Source organism: Podarcis filfolensis (assembly GCF_964270895.1).
Source record: "Podarcis filfolensis genome assembly, chromosome: 5".
NCBI lineage: Eukaryota > Metazoa > Chordata > Lepidosauria > Squamata > Lacertidae > Podarcis > Podarcis filfolensis.
In genome coordinates this window covers 39172715-39195686 of record NC_139608.1, presented here as the reverse complement: position 1 = coordinate 39195686, position 22972 = coordinate 39172715, and the positions used below count along the sequence as shown (strand labels likewise).

General features: G+C 38.9%; 1 protein-coding gene across 3 annotated transcripts in view; it reads right to left on the bottom strand.

Annotated features, from left to right (window-relative positions):
- Positions 1 to 22972, bottom strand: part of GIGYF2 (GRB10 interacting GYF protein 2) — a 72998-nt gene that overhangs the window by 48331 nt on the left and 1695 nt on the right. For all 3 annotated transcript variants that reach the window (XM_083616330.1, XM_083616328.1, XM_083616329.1), the window contains exons 2-6: positions 11430 to 11491; positions 6302 to 6431; positions 5847 to 5942; positions 3117 to 3225; positions 618 to 729 (exon numbers count right to left, since the gene is read on the bottom strand). In XM_083616330.1, the coding sequence (XP_083472456.1) occupies positions 618 to 729; positions 3117 to 3225; positions 5847 to 5942; positions 6302 to 6431; positions 11430 to 11470 (488 nt within the window). In that variant the 5' untranslated portion in view covers positions 11471 to 11491. The remainder of the gene's footprint in view (positions 1 to 617; positions 730 to 3116; positions 3226 to 5846; positions 5943 to 6301; positions 6432 to 11429; positions 11492 to 22972) is intronic.

Genomic DNA, 22972 nt, shown 5'->3' with positions numbered 1-22972 from the left:
CTATGATGTCATGAAGGCTACCAATTTCACATCTTTCTTAAATTCTACAAGGGATAATTATGTTTTGTAACTTGATTTCCTGAATCATCAATATCATCCAATAGTGCCCTGGTTCAGTTAGCTTGTTTAAGCATTTTTATCCAGCTGTTCTTATAGAAGGCTCTGTCACTCATTTTAGATCTTATAACTTCAAAATTTATCGAAATAGCTGGACCTCTGTAGCCGTTCCATACATTAAGCAAGGCAAAACTAGTTTGCTATTAAACAAAGGGGAGTTGCTGCCAACCCTGGCTCCCCGGCAAGTGTAGTATACTCATGCTCATGGCAAAATAGGTCAGTGCATTTGGTTGTTAACCAGAAGGTTGGTGGTTTGAGCCTACCCAGGGACAACTGTAGGCAGCATTCCTGCATTGCCAGGGGTTGGACTTGATGATCCTCAGGATCCCTTCGAACTCTACGGTTCTATGAAATCTATGCTCACAAACATGGTGGCTACATCTGTGACAAGACACCTAGAAGGACAAACTTTAGAGCAGCCAGGATTCTAGCAACATAACAAGTTATCTCAGCTTCACAACAGATGCAGTCCATGCCAATGTATATGTTTACTGAATTACCTTTCCTCCCAGCTCTGGGATCTGTGCATTTCTCTGCCCCCTCCTCGTCCAAATCCACCTTCTACATCATCAAAACTTCTTTGGTAGAAACCACTTTCTCCTCTACCTCTGCCTGAAATACAAAATATGGTTGAGATCTTATAAATTTTACCATTTTCCTTTGGAACCAACAAGACCAAAGCTGATTCTTGCACTTTGGCAAAGTGCCAATCTTCCTTCAAAGCGAGCTCTTAGGGAGACCAATTAGAAAATGCACATTGGTTGGTTTTTCATAAATCATAGGTTTATAGCAAAGCAGGTGCTGTCTTATATGACAGGTAACTACTGGGCCATGGGTGGAATCCGAACCACAGAGAACCATCAGTTGGTCCAGAGAAAGTGTTGAGTGCTCCTGGCACTTGTCCTATTATGACTGGCAATTCTATAAAACAGAATCAATAAATGATGTTTCCTCTTCCTCAGTCACCAGTAAATATTAAGAAAACAAAACTAATAAAGTGAGCAAACACTTAAACAAAACACTGAAACTACCTCTTTTACATCTTACTTGTATACCATTTATTATCACTCCACTTTAGCTGAAGGACTGCAACTTTCCAGTCATACTTGTGAGCTCAGTAAGAATTTAAATTAAAAAAAGGAAACGAATAATCATGTGTGCATTGCTAGGCAACCACAAGAACATTCCTTCAAATTTCTGAGTTACTCCCATTTTCTGCTCCCCCACCAGCATGAACCCTGCTGGAAAGTTATGCAGTTGTCACTTCTCTTAAAAGTAGTGGCAGAAACAGCACTGGAATTACTAGCAAAGGCGTATAGCCCAATGACAACACTAGTAGTACTAGACTGCCAAATACTGTTGCTACAGTACAAGGTTTTAAGTGAGGAGCAATTTAATACAAAATACACTTTTCCCAAGCACACAGTTAGGACACTCTACTTTAGGAACATTAGCAGAAAATACTACAAAACCAAATATGCCCTGGGGAACATCATCAAAGTATGCTTGCAAGATTGAAAAGTTAAGCATAATCACTGCTAGATCATTTCTTTTTCATATCTAAAGATCTCCTGCAAGAAGGTCACAGTAAAAATAAGTAAAGAACAGCACAAGCATGATTCTATAGAAAGCCTACAAAACTGTCATTTGCCATCATCCTTTAAATAAATGCCCATTGAATTTTTTTTTATGCTACCCAGTTTATGTAGACAATTAAGAAAACATATTTCTGCAACAGCTAGTTGATGGTCTATTATTTAAATGCTTACATGGTTACTATTGTGTACAGATACTGTTTTTTATGATATAGCGGATTATAATTTTTTTTTATAAATAAAGAAATAAAAACAATATTATTTAAAGCAGGGATGGTTAACTTATGGGTGACATACAGCCTAGAAGAGAGATACATAACTAGTAAAATGGCCTTCCAACAAGACCCACCAAAATGTTATTTTAAAAACCTGATTGCTCCTATGAATCCCTCACTGTAATGCCATATGGCAAAAAGCTTTTTGTGGCCCCAAGGCACTCTAAATTTTTATTTAAAAAGAAATTCCTAATTTTAACTTTTTAAAAAACCCAAACAAAATTAACTTAATAACCTTTTTTTACAGACTGCTCCCATAGATATCCCACTGTGATACCAAAAGGTTTTCTGGGCCTTCCAAATATCAACGTTTTATTATTATTATTACATTAAAAAAAAATACTGACTACTCCAACAGGTTCCCTGCTGTGATTCTGTGATGCTAAGTTTATAGCCCGCCCCACTACATCCAAAATGTGTTCATTTCTACAATAACAAAAAATGATCACGAATGCTTTGAAGCTCTTTACATTCTTTTAAATTATTGCCTTAAGTAGTTTTTGTTCTATACTTCTATACTACAAATATATCTATGACCAGCTCCATGCAGTCTGTTAAATGAATTCAACTATTATGTCTACATTTCTTGCAGGTTGTTGTAACTCTTTTACATCTGTTCATTCTACTACCTCACACTGCAGAGGAGGTCTAAGATGACTATGTGGGCCATTAAGGGCAGAAATTGTTGTCATTTTCCCGTTTTTGTAATATGCAGATGGCTTGATATATTCTACTTATTTATCCAGTGAACTCAAATATTTTATAGTAAGAGTTGTTATCTCAGCTCCTACCTTAAAATCCACTAAATATTGTTTTCCTTCACTAAATCCAGGAATATTGGTCAAACAAAACACAGGATTTGTACATATATTGAAACTTCCTTAATTACTTTGCAGCACTGCAGCCCTTACCTTCTCTCATGCTAGGCCCAATTCTATCCTATGTGTTTTTGGATAGGTTCTCTCTCTTACTGGCTTACATTTGTTTTTTGTAACATCTATCCCATCTTTCCTTCCAAAGAAAGAAAAGCCGCGGCAGATTATAAACCCCCAACATCTTCAAATGGGGTTAAGCAGTTTAATTCTAAAATGTAACAATGACACTATTTTACGTTCACAAAGCCTCTCACCTCGGCCTCTAGAGGAACTTCGACCTCGAGGAGCCCCTACCACCGTTCCTCCGCCTCGTCCCATCAATCGTAGGACAGCAGCACTATTTACAGACATAGAGAAATTTCTCTGCCGAAAAGAAGAAACACGGTGAGAAAAATATTTTGTAACAATACTATCATAAAATCAGACCTATCTCTCCCCCCCCCCCCGCAAAATTCTAATGTATTATTCAGCAATTTTCAAGTCAAAATAGATAACGCTATGTAAGTATTGCTGGTGAACTTCTGAGATCACAATTTCCTTCAATTTTCAAATATCAAAATGAGCGTTTTGCATATGAATGCTCTAGAATGTTTGAACAGTGTTTGACTCACTAGTAGAATATATGGGAAAGGAAAGAGCCCATGTTCAATCTTGTTTAAAAGGATCTCAGATATACAGCAGGGCTAAGAAATAATTCTGCCAAGAACTTGAAAAGTTGTTGCCAGTAAGAACAGCAAGTACTGGGTCAGATGGACCAACAGTCCGACACACTACAAGATGGCTTCACATGTTCATCATGTTTAGAATATTAATTATGCAGTTACTTTGCATTTGTGTATAGTGGATGTCCCTTAAGACACCAAGGAATGATTTTTCTTTTTCAGATTAAAGAAAGTGGCTTATATTTCAAGTTATAAGAATTACACAACACAGCAAAGCACTTGATTATATGCATATTCAGATACAATATTTGTATTAGGTTCAAGCCTTGGATTAAAGTGCTCCTCCCTTCTCTCCAGCCCTGCTCCAATATGCATAAAATGAGAAGATTGGATTCTGGTTTAAACTATCTATAGTTTGCTAGTACAGTGGTACCTTGGGTTAAGTACTTAATTTGTTCCGGAGCTCTGTTCTTAACCTGAAACTGTTCTTAACCTTTAGCTAATGGGGCCACTTTAGCTAATGGGGCCTCCTGCTGCCGCTGTGCCGCCGCTGCACAATTTCTGTTCTCATCCTGAAGCAAAGTTCTTAACCCGAGGTAATATTTCTGGGTTAGCGGAGTCTGCAACCTGAAGTGTATGTAACCTGAAGCATATGTAACCCGAGGTACCACTGTATGTTGAACTAGGAACTCTCTTAACTGATCTGTGTGTAACACAGTCCCTTATTACCTGTTGTATATGCTATTCATGAAGGGGTTGCATGGGTACAAATGTAGCAACATAAGAGGACACCTAAAAATTATTACTTGAAAATCCCATTGTGTTCAGAAGGACTTACTGTGGATTTTAATATTTATCGTTTAAATTATAATTTTCTAACGGCTTTGGATTTTGTATTTTTAATTGTGAGTCACCTTGAGCAATGATTTGGATCGGCAGGAAATAAATATATCAAATAAAGGAGAAAGAAAACAGCAATACAGAATTCAAGTATAAAACATTATGTCCTCCTGCAGTGTATTCTGCTGAAGCTTACTGTATTTGTGGGGGGTAGAAGGCAACCACTTAGCCTATAAACAGATTTTCAAAATTCCATTTCTAAAGTTTCTGATAATAATTAACTAGTAATTTCACAGCTTAAACAATGGGGAACAATACTTTTTTGCATGTTTCAAATATGTGTTAAAAACTCCCTGGTTTAACTTGCATACTTTGAATACCCTGTAAAATTCTCTCAGCCTAAGATTTCCCAAGCCATAGCAGACATACAGTGGTACCTCAGGTTAAGAACTTTATTCGTTCCGGAGGTCTGTTCTTAACCTGAAACTGTTCTTAACCTAAAGCACCACTATAGCTAATGGGGCCTCCCGCTGCCGCCGTGCCGCCGGAACATGATTTCTGTTATCATCCTGAAGCAAAGTTCTTAACCCATGGTACTATTTCTTGGTTAGCGGAGTCTGTAACCTGAAGCATATGTAACCTGAAGTGTATGAAACCCGAGGTACCACTGTATTTAGAATGAAGCATACCAATATCAATTCCAGTTGAGTATCACCCCAGGGCAACTGCTTTGTATTTTGAGTGCATCTCTCTAAACCTGAAGGATCAATGAGATACAATAGTGGAATATTCCACTTTTCCTACATTAATGAAGTATAAGGCTTACAGTAGTAACTTGGTTCTCAAACGCCGAAAATCCGGAAGTGTTTTCAAACATTTTTCGGAGGCCGAATGTTCAAAGCAGCTGTCAACTATTGTTTCTGGGGCACCTGCACTAATCAGAAGCTGCACCTTGGTTTTTGAACATTTCAGAAGTCAAACAGACTCCCGGAACAGATTACGTTTGGCGCTTTTGTTTTTGCTATTTATTTTGCGTTTTTGAGGCTTTCTTGGTTAATTTGTTTTTGTGACTGTGTGGAACCCAGTTCAGCTACTGATTGATTGATTGATTGATTGATTGTGTGACTGTGGTAAGGGATAAAAGCCCCCCATTCAAAAATGACCATCAGTGCAGGTAACAAAATAATAATAATTTTAATTTTTATCATCTACAATACTGTCTTATTTATTTTATAGTGAAGTATACTGATTATTGCCTGCATTTCATGCATGAATGCTCTCATTAGATAGTAAAATTCATAAAAAATTGCTGTTTTTAAAAGTCTGGAATGGATTAATCCATTTTGCATTACTTTCTATGGGAAAGTGTGCCTTGGTTTTGGAACACTTTGGTTTTGGAATGGACTTCTGGAACGGATTAAGTTTGAGAATCAAGATACCACTGTATAGAAATTCCAATTTTCTGTTTATTCAGAAACCAACCTGTTCTTCTTCTGTAAAAGGTACTAGTGCCAGGGGTGGTAAGGGCTCCTCCTGTAGAATAGGCAGAAACTCCTTATCAAGAAGGTCTGACGGTATCTGCAAGGGAAGAGAGAATGTAGCAAAATACATTGACCCTCAAAACATAAATGCCATGGACAATACCAACAGCCAAAAGAAAGTACAAAGCAAATAATTTTTTTTCTATTTCTTTTTCCAGGTCTCAATATCTATTCAGACATATCTGGAAACCAAAAATGTATACTAATAAAATGAATTATGGGCATAATTCTAGCGACTACTAAAAACGCCTTCAGAACCCTAAGCAACTAATGACCTTTCAAAGAAGTTTAGAGTTTTATGAGTTTAGCATTTTCCCCTTGGTTTCATTAGCATACACTTAAAACTGTGAATGGATTTGCAAGCAATCAGACAGGAACATTCTTCTCCTAACTTACCTTACTATCTTTCAGGAAAAGTGCTAACATTTCTTCTCTCCCATAACGATAATCTGCTAATTTATACTTTGGCAAAGCTGGAGAAAGGGGAGGAGATGTCACACTCCCACCACTAGACAGAGCTCGCAGCCTATAGGGGAACAAATAGGGAAGAGGAAATTAAGACAACCAGTTATGTACTCTGCTGTCAGGACAACAAACCTTCAGACTACAGTGATGTCAAACAGAAATCCCTTTCTATCCTGCAGAAGTAGCTAAAGAAAGCTATTTTTATATAGCTTTAGTTGAAAATGATTCACAAAAGACTCTTAGATGCACTTCACATAGTTTTAATGTGAAGTTCATATGGAGCCAACAGTTGGGATTTTTTTTTGTTTTTGTTCCATTATAACTGATGTTCTGAATTGGCTGTTGCTTAGGCCAATACATCTAAATAGGTCACTATGTCATTCACATTACAATTACAGGTGACACATGTGCAAAGGTGGTTATCAACATACTGACATTGAAGACCTGATACCACCATTCAGCACTGTCAGACAAGTGCTGAATCCCATGTGACCCACATGGACCTGCTTTATTTTTCATTTTTTCTAACGCCTGGCACAAAGGAGCACCAAACTGAATGACTAAAGGTGCTACCAGCTACCCTGAACGCATCTGGGTCCTTCCCCTCAATCATCACTCTGCAATGCTTCATGAGGACTCAAAGGAATTCTGGACAAAGTAAGATGGCAGTGGTTCTAATCACAGTATTCCTCCTGAGATGGGCAGTGCTAAAAGGCACTGCCGCCATCTCACCACAGGTCTCTGCTAGTGGCATTGCCACTGGTCCTCACCACTCCATCTCTCAGAGCCAGATGAACTGCCACTATTCTTGGTCCCATGGTCAGTCTTGGTCCTTGATTCCCAGGAACAAACCTGGCCTTGGCACTGTAATGCATATTCTGTTGATAGTCTATGACTAAATATACTGAAAAGAAAAGCCTACAGTTTGAAGAAGTTGTTGCAACATAAGTATAAGATATACAATGGGCCCAGATTAAAGAACTCTATCTGCCCAGAAGGGTTTTATACTTGCTTTCCCACTAACAGCATTCCTACAGCCATGCTGCGTGGCAAATAGCTTCTGGAAGTAAATGGACGTTTAAAAAAGCTTTGTGATACAGCATGAGAATGTCAGCTGCTCAAAGGAGAAAGTTCAACTTGGCTGGCAAAAACTCCTTGCCCATGTCTAATTAGCTTTTTTTCCAGGGCCTAGTCACAGAAAGCAGTATGCTACTAAGTACTGAAGGATGTACTATGATGACAAATTTGAAGATTTAATTCCCCCCCCCATTCTTTCTATTTTCATCTTCTCTACTTACTTCAGAGACCTGCTCTATACACAGGGAGGCTACTGTACTCTGAACTAGATGGGACCCTGAAGGCCTATCTACCACATATGAGCCTGTCAGAGAACTGTTTAATAAAGAACTATGTATACCGACCCTTAGGGTGAAAGGTTAGTGTGAAAAGCTTTCAACAACATCTTGTAAAAGTTACAGATACTAGCTGACCATGCAGGAAGCATTCCACAGTGCATAGAAATGCTATCCTCTTCCCTTCCTTTACCAGGCTGTTTACCCTCACAGCCTGCTCTACAGTGGATTGCAGCATTAAAGCAGCAGGCCTCCATCCTGCCTGCTGCTTCTTAGCTCTTGAAGAAGGCAGGGTATAGAAGCCTGAACAAACCCAACGTGTATAAAAATCATCCCATGTATTATGTATCCCTTATTCTGATTCTGCACATGTGCCACCACACTTATTCTGAATTGGAAACCAGAATTATTGGGGATGCAGGAAAGTGATCTGTTCTGGATCCACAGCAGGCTTTCAAATAACAGTTCCATCTTTTTTCTTTTTTTTAAGTTTCAGTGTGGTTTTCACTTCAGGTTCAGTTTGATTCTGAGTCACAACATGCATTTTCTAAGGTCTGAATTTTATTTTAGTTACCACAGTTTAATCAAACACAAATAAAGCTAATACCTTATTCAGACAACAACCCCCCCCAAAAAACAAGTGTTTGGAGAACTAGGAATGGGTCACAGGTTTTTACACTCCCTCCTCGTGAATGGATTCCCACCAGCATTTTACAGCTGCTCTAACCAGTTTCCCATAATGTCTCAATTGGGCAACTATTATCAGCACACAACACAATAAGTATTTGCATCTCAACGGCCACATTTTGGTGTGATGTGAAGTGGCCTTTGGCAGGAGGAAGAGTTTAGTTTTGAAGCCAAATAGCTTTGCATTTTGAATCCTAAACTGTGACTAATATTAACTATGGCTTATTTAAACAAGCTGGATTCATAACCAATGGTTGGACGTTGATCTATTTTAAGCAAACTGTTAAGACAATTGTAGTTTCATCAGACAAGATGACAAATGAGCCATTTTTATGCAAAAAAATGGAAGCAAACATAAATGCAGCTTTATTTACATTGTGTGCTTTATATTGTGTGCTTTATATTTTGACAATTCCGTAATTATGTGTCAGAGATCTCCAAGGACAGAGGTTTTCAGACCAATGGCATCATAGCTGCTGTCTGTAACAGTAACCAGTGACTAAGGATTGTGATTTGTTTCTGTGTATATTGTATAAAGTGTAAATTGTAGGTAAATGTAAACCTATCTAAAATAATACTGTTGAATTAAAAGGCAGCTAAACTGAAGTCCAGCATCTGCACAGATCTGAATCTCTTTACAAGTATTCAATAAAAGCTACTGTTAACTAGTGGAGAGCCAGCAATCAAAAAGTTACTCTGAAATATCACAAAAACTATATAATGCATGCAACTTTTCAGATCACTGCTGCTATTTATAATTTAGGAGGATTCAAGGCACTCCAACTAGCAATTTGGGATTAACTCTCATTGGTTTGCTGCCACCATGTGGTAGCACTTTTCATGACATTTAAATAAACATCACTTGTGAATAACCTTCCACTTTTATATGAACCAAGAATCTGAAAAAATAAGTACTATATAATGGATATGAAAGGTATCAAAACAATACTTTCTGAAACTCTAAAGCAGAGGTAAGGAACCTCAGGTCCAGGAGCCAGCTATAGCCCTCCAGGTCTCCAGGTCTTCCCAGGATACACATGCCTTCACCCTTTACTTGTCCTGCTCCACACTCTCAATTGCCTTAAACTGTGATGACTCCTCTTGCTTGCTTACCTAAATGGAGGATGGGGAGATGTGCATGTGGGAACCTCTGGTTTTTGTGTGGCTGGAATGTAGCCTACCGGACAAAGGCCAGACTCATTTCTATAGTTTCTAGCTGAAAGCTGCCCACGAAGTAATGTGGCCCTCAAGTAGACCCCAATCCTGCTCAAAATTAATGTGCCAAAAAGTTACTAAAGATTTTTAATTAAACTAACTGCTATTCTCCATTTTGCTACCGAATGGTTTTTAATGAACGGTTAAAAACAAAAACACACATTAAAAATTATCTATTAGACAGATAGGAAAAAAGAAGAGGATTTTCATAATATAATTTATTGAACAATGCCGTGCATTTGATATATGCCCATTAAAAGCTTATATATTGTCTTATATTGATTTGCTTCATAACTGGAATGCATTTATGGGAATCTAATGCTGAAACTACACATTACACGTAGTTCTTCTAGGGCCTGTTGCTTATAAAATAAAACCAACTGAGGCTGCAGTCTGAAGCAGAGGGGAGATGGAACAAGAGACTTTTAACTCTTTCTACTTGTTCCATTTTCCCACCAAGAATTGTTCCTTAGATTACTTTTAAAGTTTTTTTTTTCCAAAGTGGAAAATGAAACAAAGCAAAGTGGTTAAGAAACCCCCTCATTAGTCTTCCATTTCACATTGCTACCTTCTCAGCTGTTCTAATAGAGAGGCATAAAATGCATAGAGGCCTCCAAGCACTTGGTGACTTTCTTAATTCCAAGTAAAAGCAAGAATAGTGTTATAATGGTGAATTTACAGCAGCAGTTTTTGCTTTGTACCTTCTCTCTGACAAAAACTTCTGCTCAGCAGACTCTCCCACTGGTGGGAGGGGAAACGGGTGATTTCTGCCAATAGCTGCTTCCCTCTGCAGCCCCCTATGCTGCCCTCATCTGATTTTCATTGAGAAACATTTAAGACTAGGAAAGGAGGTTGGAAATTGTTTCAGAGGAGGGAGCAAGGAACGTGCATTCCCAAGATTACTTCCTGCTTTTCAAATCATGGTTTTCAAGAAGCAGGCATTATGTCTGCACCAGGCTAATATGCTTATTAGTAACAGAAGGATGAGAATGAATGAAAATATCCTGTTGAGCTGTGAAGTATTAATCTTTTGAATAATGTACTGTTAAGTATGCACGTTTGCACAAAAAAATGCCATTTCATAAAAAATATAGTATATGAACTATGTACACTTTTCCTGCATGAAGGTATTTTATCAACAGGTAATTTTAATACCAACAGTATTTTTACTGTAAGGAATGGCAAACTTTACTTGAATACGCAAAGGTGATCCTTATCCATTCTTTCCTGAACATCCATACTGGATGTTCTCAAGTCTGAAGATGCTGAGTAACCACTGTGAAGTCAAAGCCATGGGCAATTTCTTTGTAACAATGTCTTACTTGAGTAAGGACATGTTTAGGCACACTTTCAACATGGAATGTACAACACAGTGGGAAGCTCACTCCAATAACACATACACCCTGCATATCACTATGACCCCGAAACTGTATATGGTTGCAAGGAAGAGTGACAATAAGCAGCAAAAGTATTATCTGTCCGTGCTATCTCCTGGTGGGAAAGGAAGTAACTAACATCTATAGCCCTCAGTGCTCCTCTTAAATATTTCTCTCCCTTAGTATCATTCTGATTTATTCTAACTGAAATGTCCTCACAAAAGGGGATTTCTTCAACATTGTGACAACAGGCTCCCGCTTCTTAATTCAAACCAGGGATATAATTAACCAGCTGTAATTAAAAAAAGCTAGTTCAACAACTCAAATATGCTTTCTCATTCACCATTTGAAGCAATGCATCTACAAGCCAACTTTTGTCAAACTCATTAGTGAAAAGTTCACAAGACACAAGTATTATAGGTAACTCACCACTCAGGCCCAAAGTTAAGCGTCTGGGTTTCTGCTGCCATTTTTTTAAAAAAAGTTTTAACCTGAAAAAGAAATGCAAGAACATGAATCAGTAATCTTATATCAACATATGATAAGATAAAACTAGTTGTTCCAATCCAGATGTTCCCAACTGCATCAAGATTTAGAGCTGATATTTTCCCTGCTGATCAGGTGGCATAGGGAGCAGGGGGTGCCTGGAGTTATTTCTCCCTATTCAGAGGGGAAAGAGTGAGGGGCTGTGCCCTCATAGAATCATAGAGCTGGAAGCGATACCAAGGGTCATCTAGTCCAAACCCCTGCAATACAGCAAAAGCATCTATTACAAAAGGCCATCCAACCTCTGCTTAAAAACCTTTAAAGAAGGGCAGTCCACCACCTTCCAAGGGAGTCTGCTCTACTCATATATGAGAAATCCTCCTCCACTTATAGCGCAGAAGAGTTGCTAGATTCTCCCTATAGCCCTATATCCACAGCAAGTTCCTGAAACACAGCCCGAGTAATCCATGTACAGAAACCACTTTTCATTCACAGAACACCTCTCACTGGCCAAAGGCCAATCTTTCAACTTCTAATAAGCAATTAAAATTATTTCAAAATAACTCTTAACAACTTCAGTAAAATCCTGTATTATTACCAGGGGTCCACAAATGTTGGCTTGCCTTACAAGTCAGATATAATTTGTGTTCACCACCTATGCACCCACTCCCGTGTGTGCCAGTGTACTTGGAGGAGGGGAGCGTCACATATCATGCTGGGCTTTGGAGAAGGCAGAAGCAGCAAGTCTCTCATCATATTTCTTCTTGTTTCAAAGCTCAGCAGCATGACATAAGAAAATCTTCCCATGATTCAGAAGATGGAAGGTGGAATGAATGATGTTATTATTATATTGAAGAAGGGCCCTTGGCCTTGGCAAATGGATTTGTGGAGGCTTCAATATTACAAGTAATATTCCTAAATAATTATATTTAGACATTATACACGGCTAACAAAAAGCCACTAATGAGGTTGCTCGCAACAAGAAATGCCTCCAGGCAACCATAAAGCGAAAGCTATGAGACTGAAATAGAGTTCTTATTCCCTTCAAGCCATTTACATACTACAAATGACTAACATAAGAATAAGTGGGTGGGCAGTAACTTACAAGACAGACAGAATCAGTGTGATTATTTTTGCTTAAAGATAAAAGCTACGTTGTAAAACAAGCAACTAAGCATCTTCAGAGAGCTCTGGTTTTTGTAGGAAGCAACAATGCTCTATTAAATGCTATAATTTATTACACAGTATACAGTCCACTTTCCTGTTTTAAGTACAAAGATTATTACAGTGCTCCCTCGGGTTAAGTACTTAATTCGTTCTGGAGGTCCATACTTAACCTGAAACTGTTCTTAACCTGAAGCACCACTTTAGCTAATGGGGCCTCCTGCTGCTGCCGCGCCGCCGGAGCGCGATTTCTGTTCTCATCCTGAAGAAAATGTTCTTAACCTGAAGCACTATTTTTGGGTTAGCAGAGTCTGTAACCTGAAGCGTATGTAACCTGAGGTACCACTGTAATCTGTTTTGCTCTCCTGACCCCTGCACATCCTGCCTAGTAAAAACATTTATTTGTCCATAATGTATGTGTCAGAGAAGGCTGCACATGATCTGGAGGATTGTCTGGGCGCAATGAAGGACTGGATGAGGGCCAATAATCTGAATTTGAACCATGGGAAGACAAAGGCACTTTGGGTTGCTAGCTCCATGTCTGAGACTGGCCAGGTGCCTGTTCTGAAGGGGGTTGCGTTCCTCTGAAAGAACAGGCTTGGAGTTTGGGAGTGTGCTGCTAGATCCATATTTGCCACTGGAAGCTCAGGTAGCCTGGGTGCCTAGGAATGCCTTTTACCAGCTACAGTTGTGCATATAGTGTTGTGAACCAAATGTTATGGATCTCCCTTCCAGCTGAGGTCAGACAGACCTGCTTCCTTCTGAACCTCCAGTGCCTATTGAAGGCTATTTTATTCCAGCAGGCATTTTAATTGAAGTTTGATTTTATAGTTTTAACTAGTGTATCCTTGTAAACTAATTTAAAGACAATTGTAGTTAATTGGTATAAAATAAAATAATTTTTTTTAGAATGCTTTCACATTTTGAACTTTAATTATAGAATCATAGAATTGTAAAGCAGGAAGGGATCGCGAGGGTCATCTAGTCCAACCCCCTGCAATGCAGTGACTTAAAGCTTGCCCAATGTGAAGAAACACATATTGGGGTGTGACTGGAAGTCTGCTGGTGCAATGAGGCATTCCCAGCTATCCTCTCCTATAGCAGCCTCTTGAATCTCTTGAGGAATTGCTTCCAGTGGTTGAGAGATGTTCTGGAAGGCATGAAATGTGACATAGGGGCTGTAGAAGGAGGGGGAAATCAGAAGAAATGTGGGGGCAGAAGTATGTTTTTATTTCTGCTAGTGACTCTCCAAACAGTAAATCTTTTCCTCACACAGCATGTCCACCCAATCACGGCAACTTCAAACGATTACTGTACTTACACATACGAAAATAGTTACTACAAATCACTTGATATCTCATACTTTTCCCTTCCCTTCCCCAGTCATTTTTCTTTGCCCGCATCCTTTTCAATTCATGCCTCCACCTGTTTCTTTTACTCCCTGCTTTTCAGGCAACTAACCATTCTGTCCTAGTTTCTTTAACAACCCTAACTCTTGGGCAGTACCCTGCCTGCCCAATAATCCTATCACAGCCACTTTTCTGGGAAGAGCATGCAGCCTATTTGTCCTTAGGCTTGGTGTCAGCTTTTCGTGTGCATGCACACTTCTTCAGATACACTGAAACAGAAGTCACCAGACCCTATATAAGGTGTATCTGAAGAAGTGTGCATGCACACGAAAGCTTATACCAAGAGCAAATTTAGTTGGTCTCTAAGGTACTACTGGACAATTTTTTTATTTTTATATATATTTCGACTGCATCAGACCAACACAGCTACCTACCTGAGTAGAGAATATGTTTGCTCAGAAATGGAAGCTACTCTTCCACCAAACACAAAAGGCCACAACCATTCACATAAGGTCCCTCTGAAGACAAGTTGAAAGAGCCATCTTCAACTAGCTCTATCAAAAAGATATACTCCAATTTTATTACAAATCAACTACCTCAAATTATAACTACCTTTCCAATAATTTGTTCTTGTTTTTTATTTAAATAGAAGAACAACATATAACTACAGAAACTTGTCCAGTGGTACATTCTTATTAAATTTCATATGCAGTACACAAGCAATAGGTTTATTTATGTATTATCAATTCAAGGAGCCTCTCCACAGAGATTCTTGTGCTGATTCTAGGGTGAAAGAGTATCTTCCATCGCATAATGGAAAAGAAAAGAAGCCAAATCTCACCAAAAGTGTTGAAGTGCCTTTTACCCTTCTGTGGTAAGTAAGACTGTGATCATCAGTTTGATAAATCAGTGGCTGGTTGCTGCATAGACCAAAGCCAAAAGCTACCTGAAGACTGCTAGCTCAGTAAGAAGGCAGGGCGCCATAGCTTAGCACCATGGCTGGTGAGGCAGATGCCACCACAGGACGCCTCCTGGATCTAAAGAGGTGCAGAGAAGGAGGCAGGAAGGTGAGCTGGAAAGCCAAGACTCAGACAAGGCTGGATCTAACACAGTGGGGAATGCAGCAGCTGCAGCCTGTTCATCCCCCCTACCTTTGGAAGTCAGCGGCTACTTCGATCCCTCTTTTTCAGGAGAAATATCCAGGCAGTGAGAAAATACTGCAGGATCAAGCAAGAAAGGCTCTATTACAGTAGTAGCCCAGGCCCTAGCCTGATCTCACCCTGGGGGTGTCTCAACCAGGCAGGCAGGCAAAGCACAGTGCTGACTTGTGCTTGGTCAGGCTCATTTTGCGGCAGAGGATGTGCCACTGCTGAAGCCTTCACCAGTTCTTCCTCATCTTGTGCAGGGCCAGTTCACAGACCCTCTGGGATAACTCCACTAGGAACCACTGCTATAGAAAAAATATATTCAAATCAAAATTAAAAATGCACCATGGAACAGAAAAAGAGGCAAGAGGCTGCTGTATAATACTGGCTTTGCAAACATTCACACTAAGAAGAAAAATACATCAAAAACAGGAAGCATCCAAGGATGGTGTTTAAAGAGAAACCAAACTTACAGAAGCAAAAAGAAAAAGAAAAAAGGAATTGGTTCCTCATTTATACTCTGTGCCCAACGCATTTGGCCAAGGGCTTTTTTGTTGTTGTTTTTGACCGAAACAATCTAAGTTTCTGTTGCACATAAACATTCACACCAAGCAACTAAAATGACTTCTGTATCAAGAAGGATTAATTGAAACACAGTGATATAAATCATGATTTTTAAAGGCCAATTTAAATTAAATTTCCCATCAACATTTCTTCATATATTGCCTAAACATTGGTATAAACATGATAACTAAAACATGTACATTTACAACTAAATAGGGTATTATTTACAATATTTCTTCGTTCTTAAAACCAAGCTTTGCATCTTTTTGTCATGCTGCTTCTGTTTGCACATAACAGTAAGCCGTGGTCTAAAAAAACCCATAGCTTACCACAGACATGAGGAAACTCCAGCCTGTGGGCCAAATTAGGCCTACCACAGATCTTAATTTGGCCCACCAGGCCATTTCTCCCCAACTATGCCCACCTGCCCCATAAGAATGATCATAGCGAACATACTATTATCCTTGAAATTATGAAAAGTACGTATGATAATTGACCAGTCAAATATTGTCAACTGATCACATACCATTTGATGCTGGACAACTACTGTCAAAATTCCTTGCAAACATGAATGTCACCATGTAAGTAGCAGCACTTTTTTGTTTCACTTCATTATGGTGTTGTTTGTTACTTACTTCCTGCCTAGAAGCATAGCAAAGTTTCTCTCACAAGTCACCAGCGAAAACTATAGGCATCTTTAAACAAAATCAGGTCAGAAAGCAGACAGCAGCTGCAAAGGTCACCACTGCCTTGGATCATCTAGGACTCTATCTTGCATGCTTCAGGAACAATCTGCATATGATCTGTCCATTCTGTACAGGTTCTAGGGAGCCACTGGACTCCATTTTTTTTGTAAATGTTTTATTTTTCCATAGTAACTTAACAAATTTGTTTTTGCAATTATTGTAAGCTATCTATGACTAAACTTAATTTTTAACAACATTATCTGGCAATATTTGACCAAATCTTCTTTGCCTTCTTAAATACCCAGTCCTAAAGAGTTACAGGGGGCAGAGGGGGGAGACACATACCTTGATTTTATAATACTAAAATTAAACTAATAAGCCAGAAAAGCACATTACATCATATTCTGCATATTTCCACCCTCATCGTTCAGCCCAGACACTGAGATCCAGCACCGAAGGCCTTCTGGTGGTTCCCTCACTGCGAGAAGTGAGGTTACAGGGAACCAGGCAGAGGGCCTTCTCGGTAGTGGCGTCTGCCCTGTGGAATGCCCTCCCATCAGATGTCAAGGTAATAAGCAACTATCCTATTTTAGAAGGCAGCCCTGTTTAGGGAAGTTTTTAATGTTTAATGCTGTATTGTGTTTTTAATATTCGATTGGGAGTTGCCCAGAGTGGCTGGGGAAACCCAGCCAGATGGGCAGGATATAAATAATAAATTATTATTATTATTATTATTATTATTATTATTATTATTAACACTACTACTACAATATTTCTGAGAAACACAAGAATAGCCTTTAAGCCCCTAAAAAGCAGCCACAAAACATATACACAAATTTATCTAGAACATTATGTGCTAACCAAAGGAAAATAATTTATTTAGGGCAAGGAGTGATACAAGCAAAAAAAAACAAACCATGGCTTCATGTTCACTAGAGATCACGGGTCATTAGGGAGAAGTAAACCACAATTTTGGGCTCGGACAGAAGAACAAGTCAAGACTCCCCATAACTGTTAAATGACTTCAAAGAATTGTAATAATCCACACAAACACAAAACAGTGGTCCTTATGCATGAAAGTATCTCAAAGTTTCCAAACCAATAGTAAGCTTCTGTTCTAGCTTTCATGTTAAAAAAACAAAGTAGAACTACATAACAGAACGACATAAGCACGTGGGAGAATAGCAACCACAGTATTTCCTGGATGAGACATCCTTTATCAACCCATTTTCATCTGCCTTTAGACAAAACTTCCCACTCCATAGTAGGGCAATACCTTTATTAAGACCAACCAAAATGTCACAAAATAGTGAGTAAGCTTTCAATTCTGCAGAACTCTTCATCAGGCTATATGTTACTCAGATTGGCAGGGCCTGGAGGAGAGAGATTGAGGGAAAGTGAAAGCATGGTGGAAATTATTTGTTTGGAGGGTCATAGTGGAAATTTCAACCTGCTAATCCTCTCAAGACATTTACATTGTAGACCGCTACATTTTATCACCTTAGTTGCAATAACTTTCAGCCATCAAAGGGGAAGATATTTACGCTCTTACAGTGGTACCTCTGGTTACGTACTTAATTCATTCCGGAGGTCCATTCTTAACCTGAAACTGTTCTTAACCTGAAGCACCACTTTAGCTAATGGGGTGTCCCGCTGCTGCCGCCGTGCAATTTCTGTTCTCATCCTGAAGCAAAGTTCTTAACCCAAGGTATTATTTCTGGGTTAGCGGAGTCTGTAACCTGAAGCGTATGTAACCCGAGGTACCACTGTATTTAGGCAAATGGAGTTCCAGAATAGCCTTAGGCAATGCCTGCTCAGTGTACTGGATGCCAGAATGCAGTGTTACACAAAGGTTCAGTACTTAACTATGTTATTTAACATTTATACAAAATCACTAAATAAGATTAGTGCGAGTTTTAGAGTCCACTATCATCACTACGCTGGAAACATATAGAGCAGAGTGTTAACTAAGAATCCTATCTCTTTATCCAATTAAATGATTCGACGCCATGATCAAGAAGATGAGATTTAGAAGAATTAAGCTAAATCAGGCAGTGGTGGGCAAGCATGATGAGCTTTTAGAGAAGTTCACAACGGGGAACATGGGGTCTCAATCAATCAGGTAAACAGTCTAAAAGGAACTCGTGGAAAACACATTGGCAGCTGTGATCAGTGAGGCCCAGTGTTAGTTACATACGAACTAAAGATTCAGTCTTTGGTAGCAGTTAAGCATGCTTTTGTAGCCCAAGTCTTGAATGCTAATCTTATTATTTATTTCATAAAATTTATACTCTGCTTGATTTTTTAAAACTTCAAAGTGGCTTACAAAAAGTTAAAACAATAAAACTGAGGAAAAAATCTCAACTATACTTCAAAACATACAAACCTACTAAACCGAATTAAAATTACCTCAACTTTCTAAACATCTGGATAGCCATGTCTAAACAAGAATGCTTTTAGAAGGCACTGAAAAAACTACTGTGAAGACAACTGCTTGTTCTCAATAGGCAGGGAGTTCCAAAGTGCAGGTGCTGCCACACTAAACGACTGAGTTCTTACAAATATGGAACGGGTATTATGTGGCACCTGTAGTAGTGCCAATATGTGATCTATAATAAGTCATCCAGGTTGGACTTCTCTTAAACTTTTCAGAAGCTACTAATACCACAGCCCAGTGCCTGATGGGTGTGGGGAGAAAGAACCAGTTTTGCAGCAACTGAAGTTTGCCAGCATGTTTCTGGGCCCAATTAAGCAGCTGTCATTGGTTTGCAAAACTCTTACAGAATGGGTCTATAAACTTTGAGCACATCTCTTTTTACACATATCCCAGGGTTCACAGAAAGGATCCTATAATTGCAAGAAGAAATAAGTTAGCAGCACAATAGAAAAGTGCTTGTCTGTGTTCATCCCAAGGTCCTGGAATTCCCTATGGATAAAGTATATACAAATACCCATCCATGCATTTTTCCCAGAAATATATCATGTTTTGTCAGACATTGAGGCAGAAGTTTAACTGCTGCTGATCTTAATTATCGATGGCAATGCTAAACTGTCTGTGGATATTATTATTACTACAACAACTATTGTTGTTGTAGGTTATATTTGTTGGGTCTTTTAAAAATAATTTTTATGCTTTTAACACTATACACTATGCTGATCACTGAAAAATGGAAAATCAATTTAGCAAGAAGGGTCATTCCATACCAAGTGATCCAACTTCTTTACCTCATGACACCCAATTTTCTTAATATTCTGTACACTTGTTGAATGATCAAAACTAAGTTTAAATTTCAAACTTTCATTTTTTTAATCTCATCCTGTTTGTGAGTTATGAGGGTTTGAAATTTCAAAAAATTGACAATTTTGGCCTTGCCAGACTATACAAAAACCTTAAAAGCTCAGCCCAGAATTGAGATATGTCAAAACTACTAACACCAATCTCTTCAGAACATCATGGGCTTTAATATGATATGTCACATGATGGGTTTCCTTTATATTATAAATTTAAGTTACAAAATTAAAAATTCCAAAAAAATGTATCATTTAACATTTCTAAAACCTACCTGCAAATTTTCATCTTGAAATCTCAATGGGATCATATTCTAAAAAAATATTTTGTACATACATGTCTGCCTTATTCAGTTCTATTTAGGATAAATGGGTCTTCTTGAGAGTAAAATATAACAGAATAAACTAGACTTCAAACTGTAATATCAGTTACTTAGGGCATTTTTAAAGGATGTTATTCAATTAAAAGTTATCTGAAAAGCTAGTAAGGCTTTTCTTTTAAAAATGTGTTCCAATGCACATCACTTGATCACTCTTAGTTTTGATCATTCAACAAGTGTACAAAATATTAAGAAAATTGGATGACATGAGGTAAAAAAATTGGATCACTTGATATGGAATGACCCAGAAGTTCACTAAGTGAAGTAAAACTACAGCAACAGCCTCCCAGATGTGAAGTCAATAACACTTACCAGGAGAGTTGGTGTGGTCAGGGCTGCATGGGCACACACAGTGGGGAATGCCACACTGGTTCCACCAGTGCACCCACACAGCCCCAATCTCACCATCCCATCCCATCTCCCTTGCAGGCTATTGCTATAGATCCACCTTGCTGGGCAAGCCACTCCTGAAATTCAGTAAAGAAGTAAATGTTAATTCTCTGTCCATATTATCTCAAAGTAACCTGACAAGACAAAATCCATGAAATATAATCTTCCACATGCAGTTCCTAAACATTGAAGAACTGGACATTTAAACAAACTGCCCAGCGAGCCAACCAGTCAAGTAACAGTTTCTCTGGCAAGGATAACTTCAAAATGTGGTTATTGATCTAGGCTTTTTAAAGATAAACTATAGTTAAACAAGTGCTTTTTTTCTTAGAAAAAAGGGTGCTGGTACTCAGCATGATCCCCCCCTTTTCTCTCTCTCTCTCTCTCTCTCTCTCACACACACAGACACACACACTCTCCTGTCACCCCACAATTAATTAAAGCTCCACTTTGTGCACACCCTTCTTCAACCTCCCCCCCACACCTTGCCCAGTCCACTCGTCACACCCACCCTCCCATTTCTCCTTCTCCTCCCAGCCACCAGCCACACCATCCACACTCACCCCTACAGCTTGTCCCGCATCTAGGGGGAGAGTGTGCATGGGGGAATGGTGCAACCTGTTGACTGAGAGCAGAAATACAACCCCAAACAAGGGCCTCCTTTCCTTGCTGCCACCTCAGCCTCCTGCTTTTCACAACCCCCTTTTAGTCATGGTTGCTTGCTTGGTCTCACCACCCTCCATTTACCTTACTGCAAGGTTGCGGGGGGGGGGGAGGTGCCGGTACTGTGCACCGTTGAGTTCTGCTAGAAAAAAAGCACTGGTTAAAACTAATCATAGCTCCTGACTTGAACAGAATGGCAAATTGCATCTAGTATAAAACAAAACCAAATGCTTCTAAACTGCTCCTTGCTGCCTTACTGCTACTTAGTACATAGTTTGGATACAAGTAGTTTCTGCTGTGCCCTGTTCTCACTAGCTTTAGGTTCAGAGGAAAAGGTTGCTAGCAGACCTCTCCTTCTGTATGTTCTTATATATGTGATTGTTGTTTTCCAGAAGAGCTCTCCTTGTAAGAATAGCCTTCTGGTCTTTGAATCTGCTTGCTCAGAGGTGGGAACCTGTGGTCCTCCAGATGGTGATAGAATAGAATTATCATCATCATTGATCACTGGCTATGCTGGCTGAGGCTGATAGCCAATGTAGTCCAAAAACATATGAAGGGCCATAGGTTCCACATCTCTTCAGGTATCTCATAATACAGTCGTACCTTGGAAGTAGAACAGAATCTGTTCTGGAAGTCTGTTCGACTTCCAAAACTTTTGGAAACTAAAGCACAGCTTCTGATTGGCTGCAGGAAGCTCCAAAAATAGTTTGGAAACCGGAACAGTCACTTCCGGGTTTGCGGCGTTTGGGAGCCAAAACGTTTGAGAATTTAAGCTATTCGAAAACCAAGGTACAACTGTATCGCCATGCTTGCCTCACTTTTGCTTCCCGTACAGACATGTTGATGCTCATCCTTTGCATCTGGCCACAAACTTGTTTGTCTACCTGATTGGCGTTCTTGGTCCTAATTTTATTGTGCCTCTTGACCATTCTCCCTACAGCCAGTCCTGCAAAGTCTCTGTGCAACAGCTCCTGTAAGCTCATCAGCAAACACAATTATATTAATCATACTGCTATAAATAATGCAAAGGCCATTTATTAGACTAGTATTTTCTTCAGATCAGGTTATAACCACAAAGTGGCTCACTATCCTGAATAAGCTTCAGAAAACAAATCTGTCTTGCCCGTGTCTACTTTTATATTCTTTGCTTGGTTTATAATATCCAGTGATGGCCAGCTCCATCTTTAATGGCAATAACCTTGAATGTCCAACAGTTGAACGTGAAGTAAGAAAATCTGTAAGAGCAGTGTTTTTGTGGAACTTTGAAACATATTATCAGCTAAATAAAAAAAAACCCAAGATTAACAGTGATACAGTGATTCCAGTTTTTTTAAAAAAATTCAAACTGATGGGAAGTGTATTGGAAATGGATCTCTTCTGAAATTTCTTAAGAGTCACTTAAAAAAACAACTTCAGTGACAATAACAAAAAGTAATTTTGCAAACTAGTATCCCTGGAAATAAGGTTGCAAACATAAGACTTATCCTAGTAACCCATTTGCTAAGGACTAGTAGTAAAATATTTCTGGTCATTTAAGAAATTGTTCTGCTATACCATGTATTATTTTCCAACTGTAAGTAAACTAGCAATTATATGAATTGAAGTTATGTATCATTTGTTCATAACTATCTTCCAGGTTGCTTGTGGGCTTCTTACAGGCATCTGGTTGGCCACTGTGAGAAAATAATGATGAATCAGACAGGCCTTTAGCCTGAAGCACTAGAGCTCATATTTTTATGCACAAATCTCAATTCTACTTCACAGAGAGAATGAATAGTAAGAGACTATTCAAATTAAGATTGCTATCATGCTGTCTAGAACAGTTTGTTACTTGAGAAATGACCAATATATGTTTAA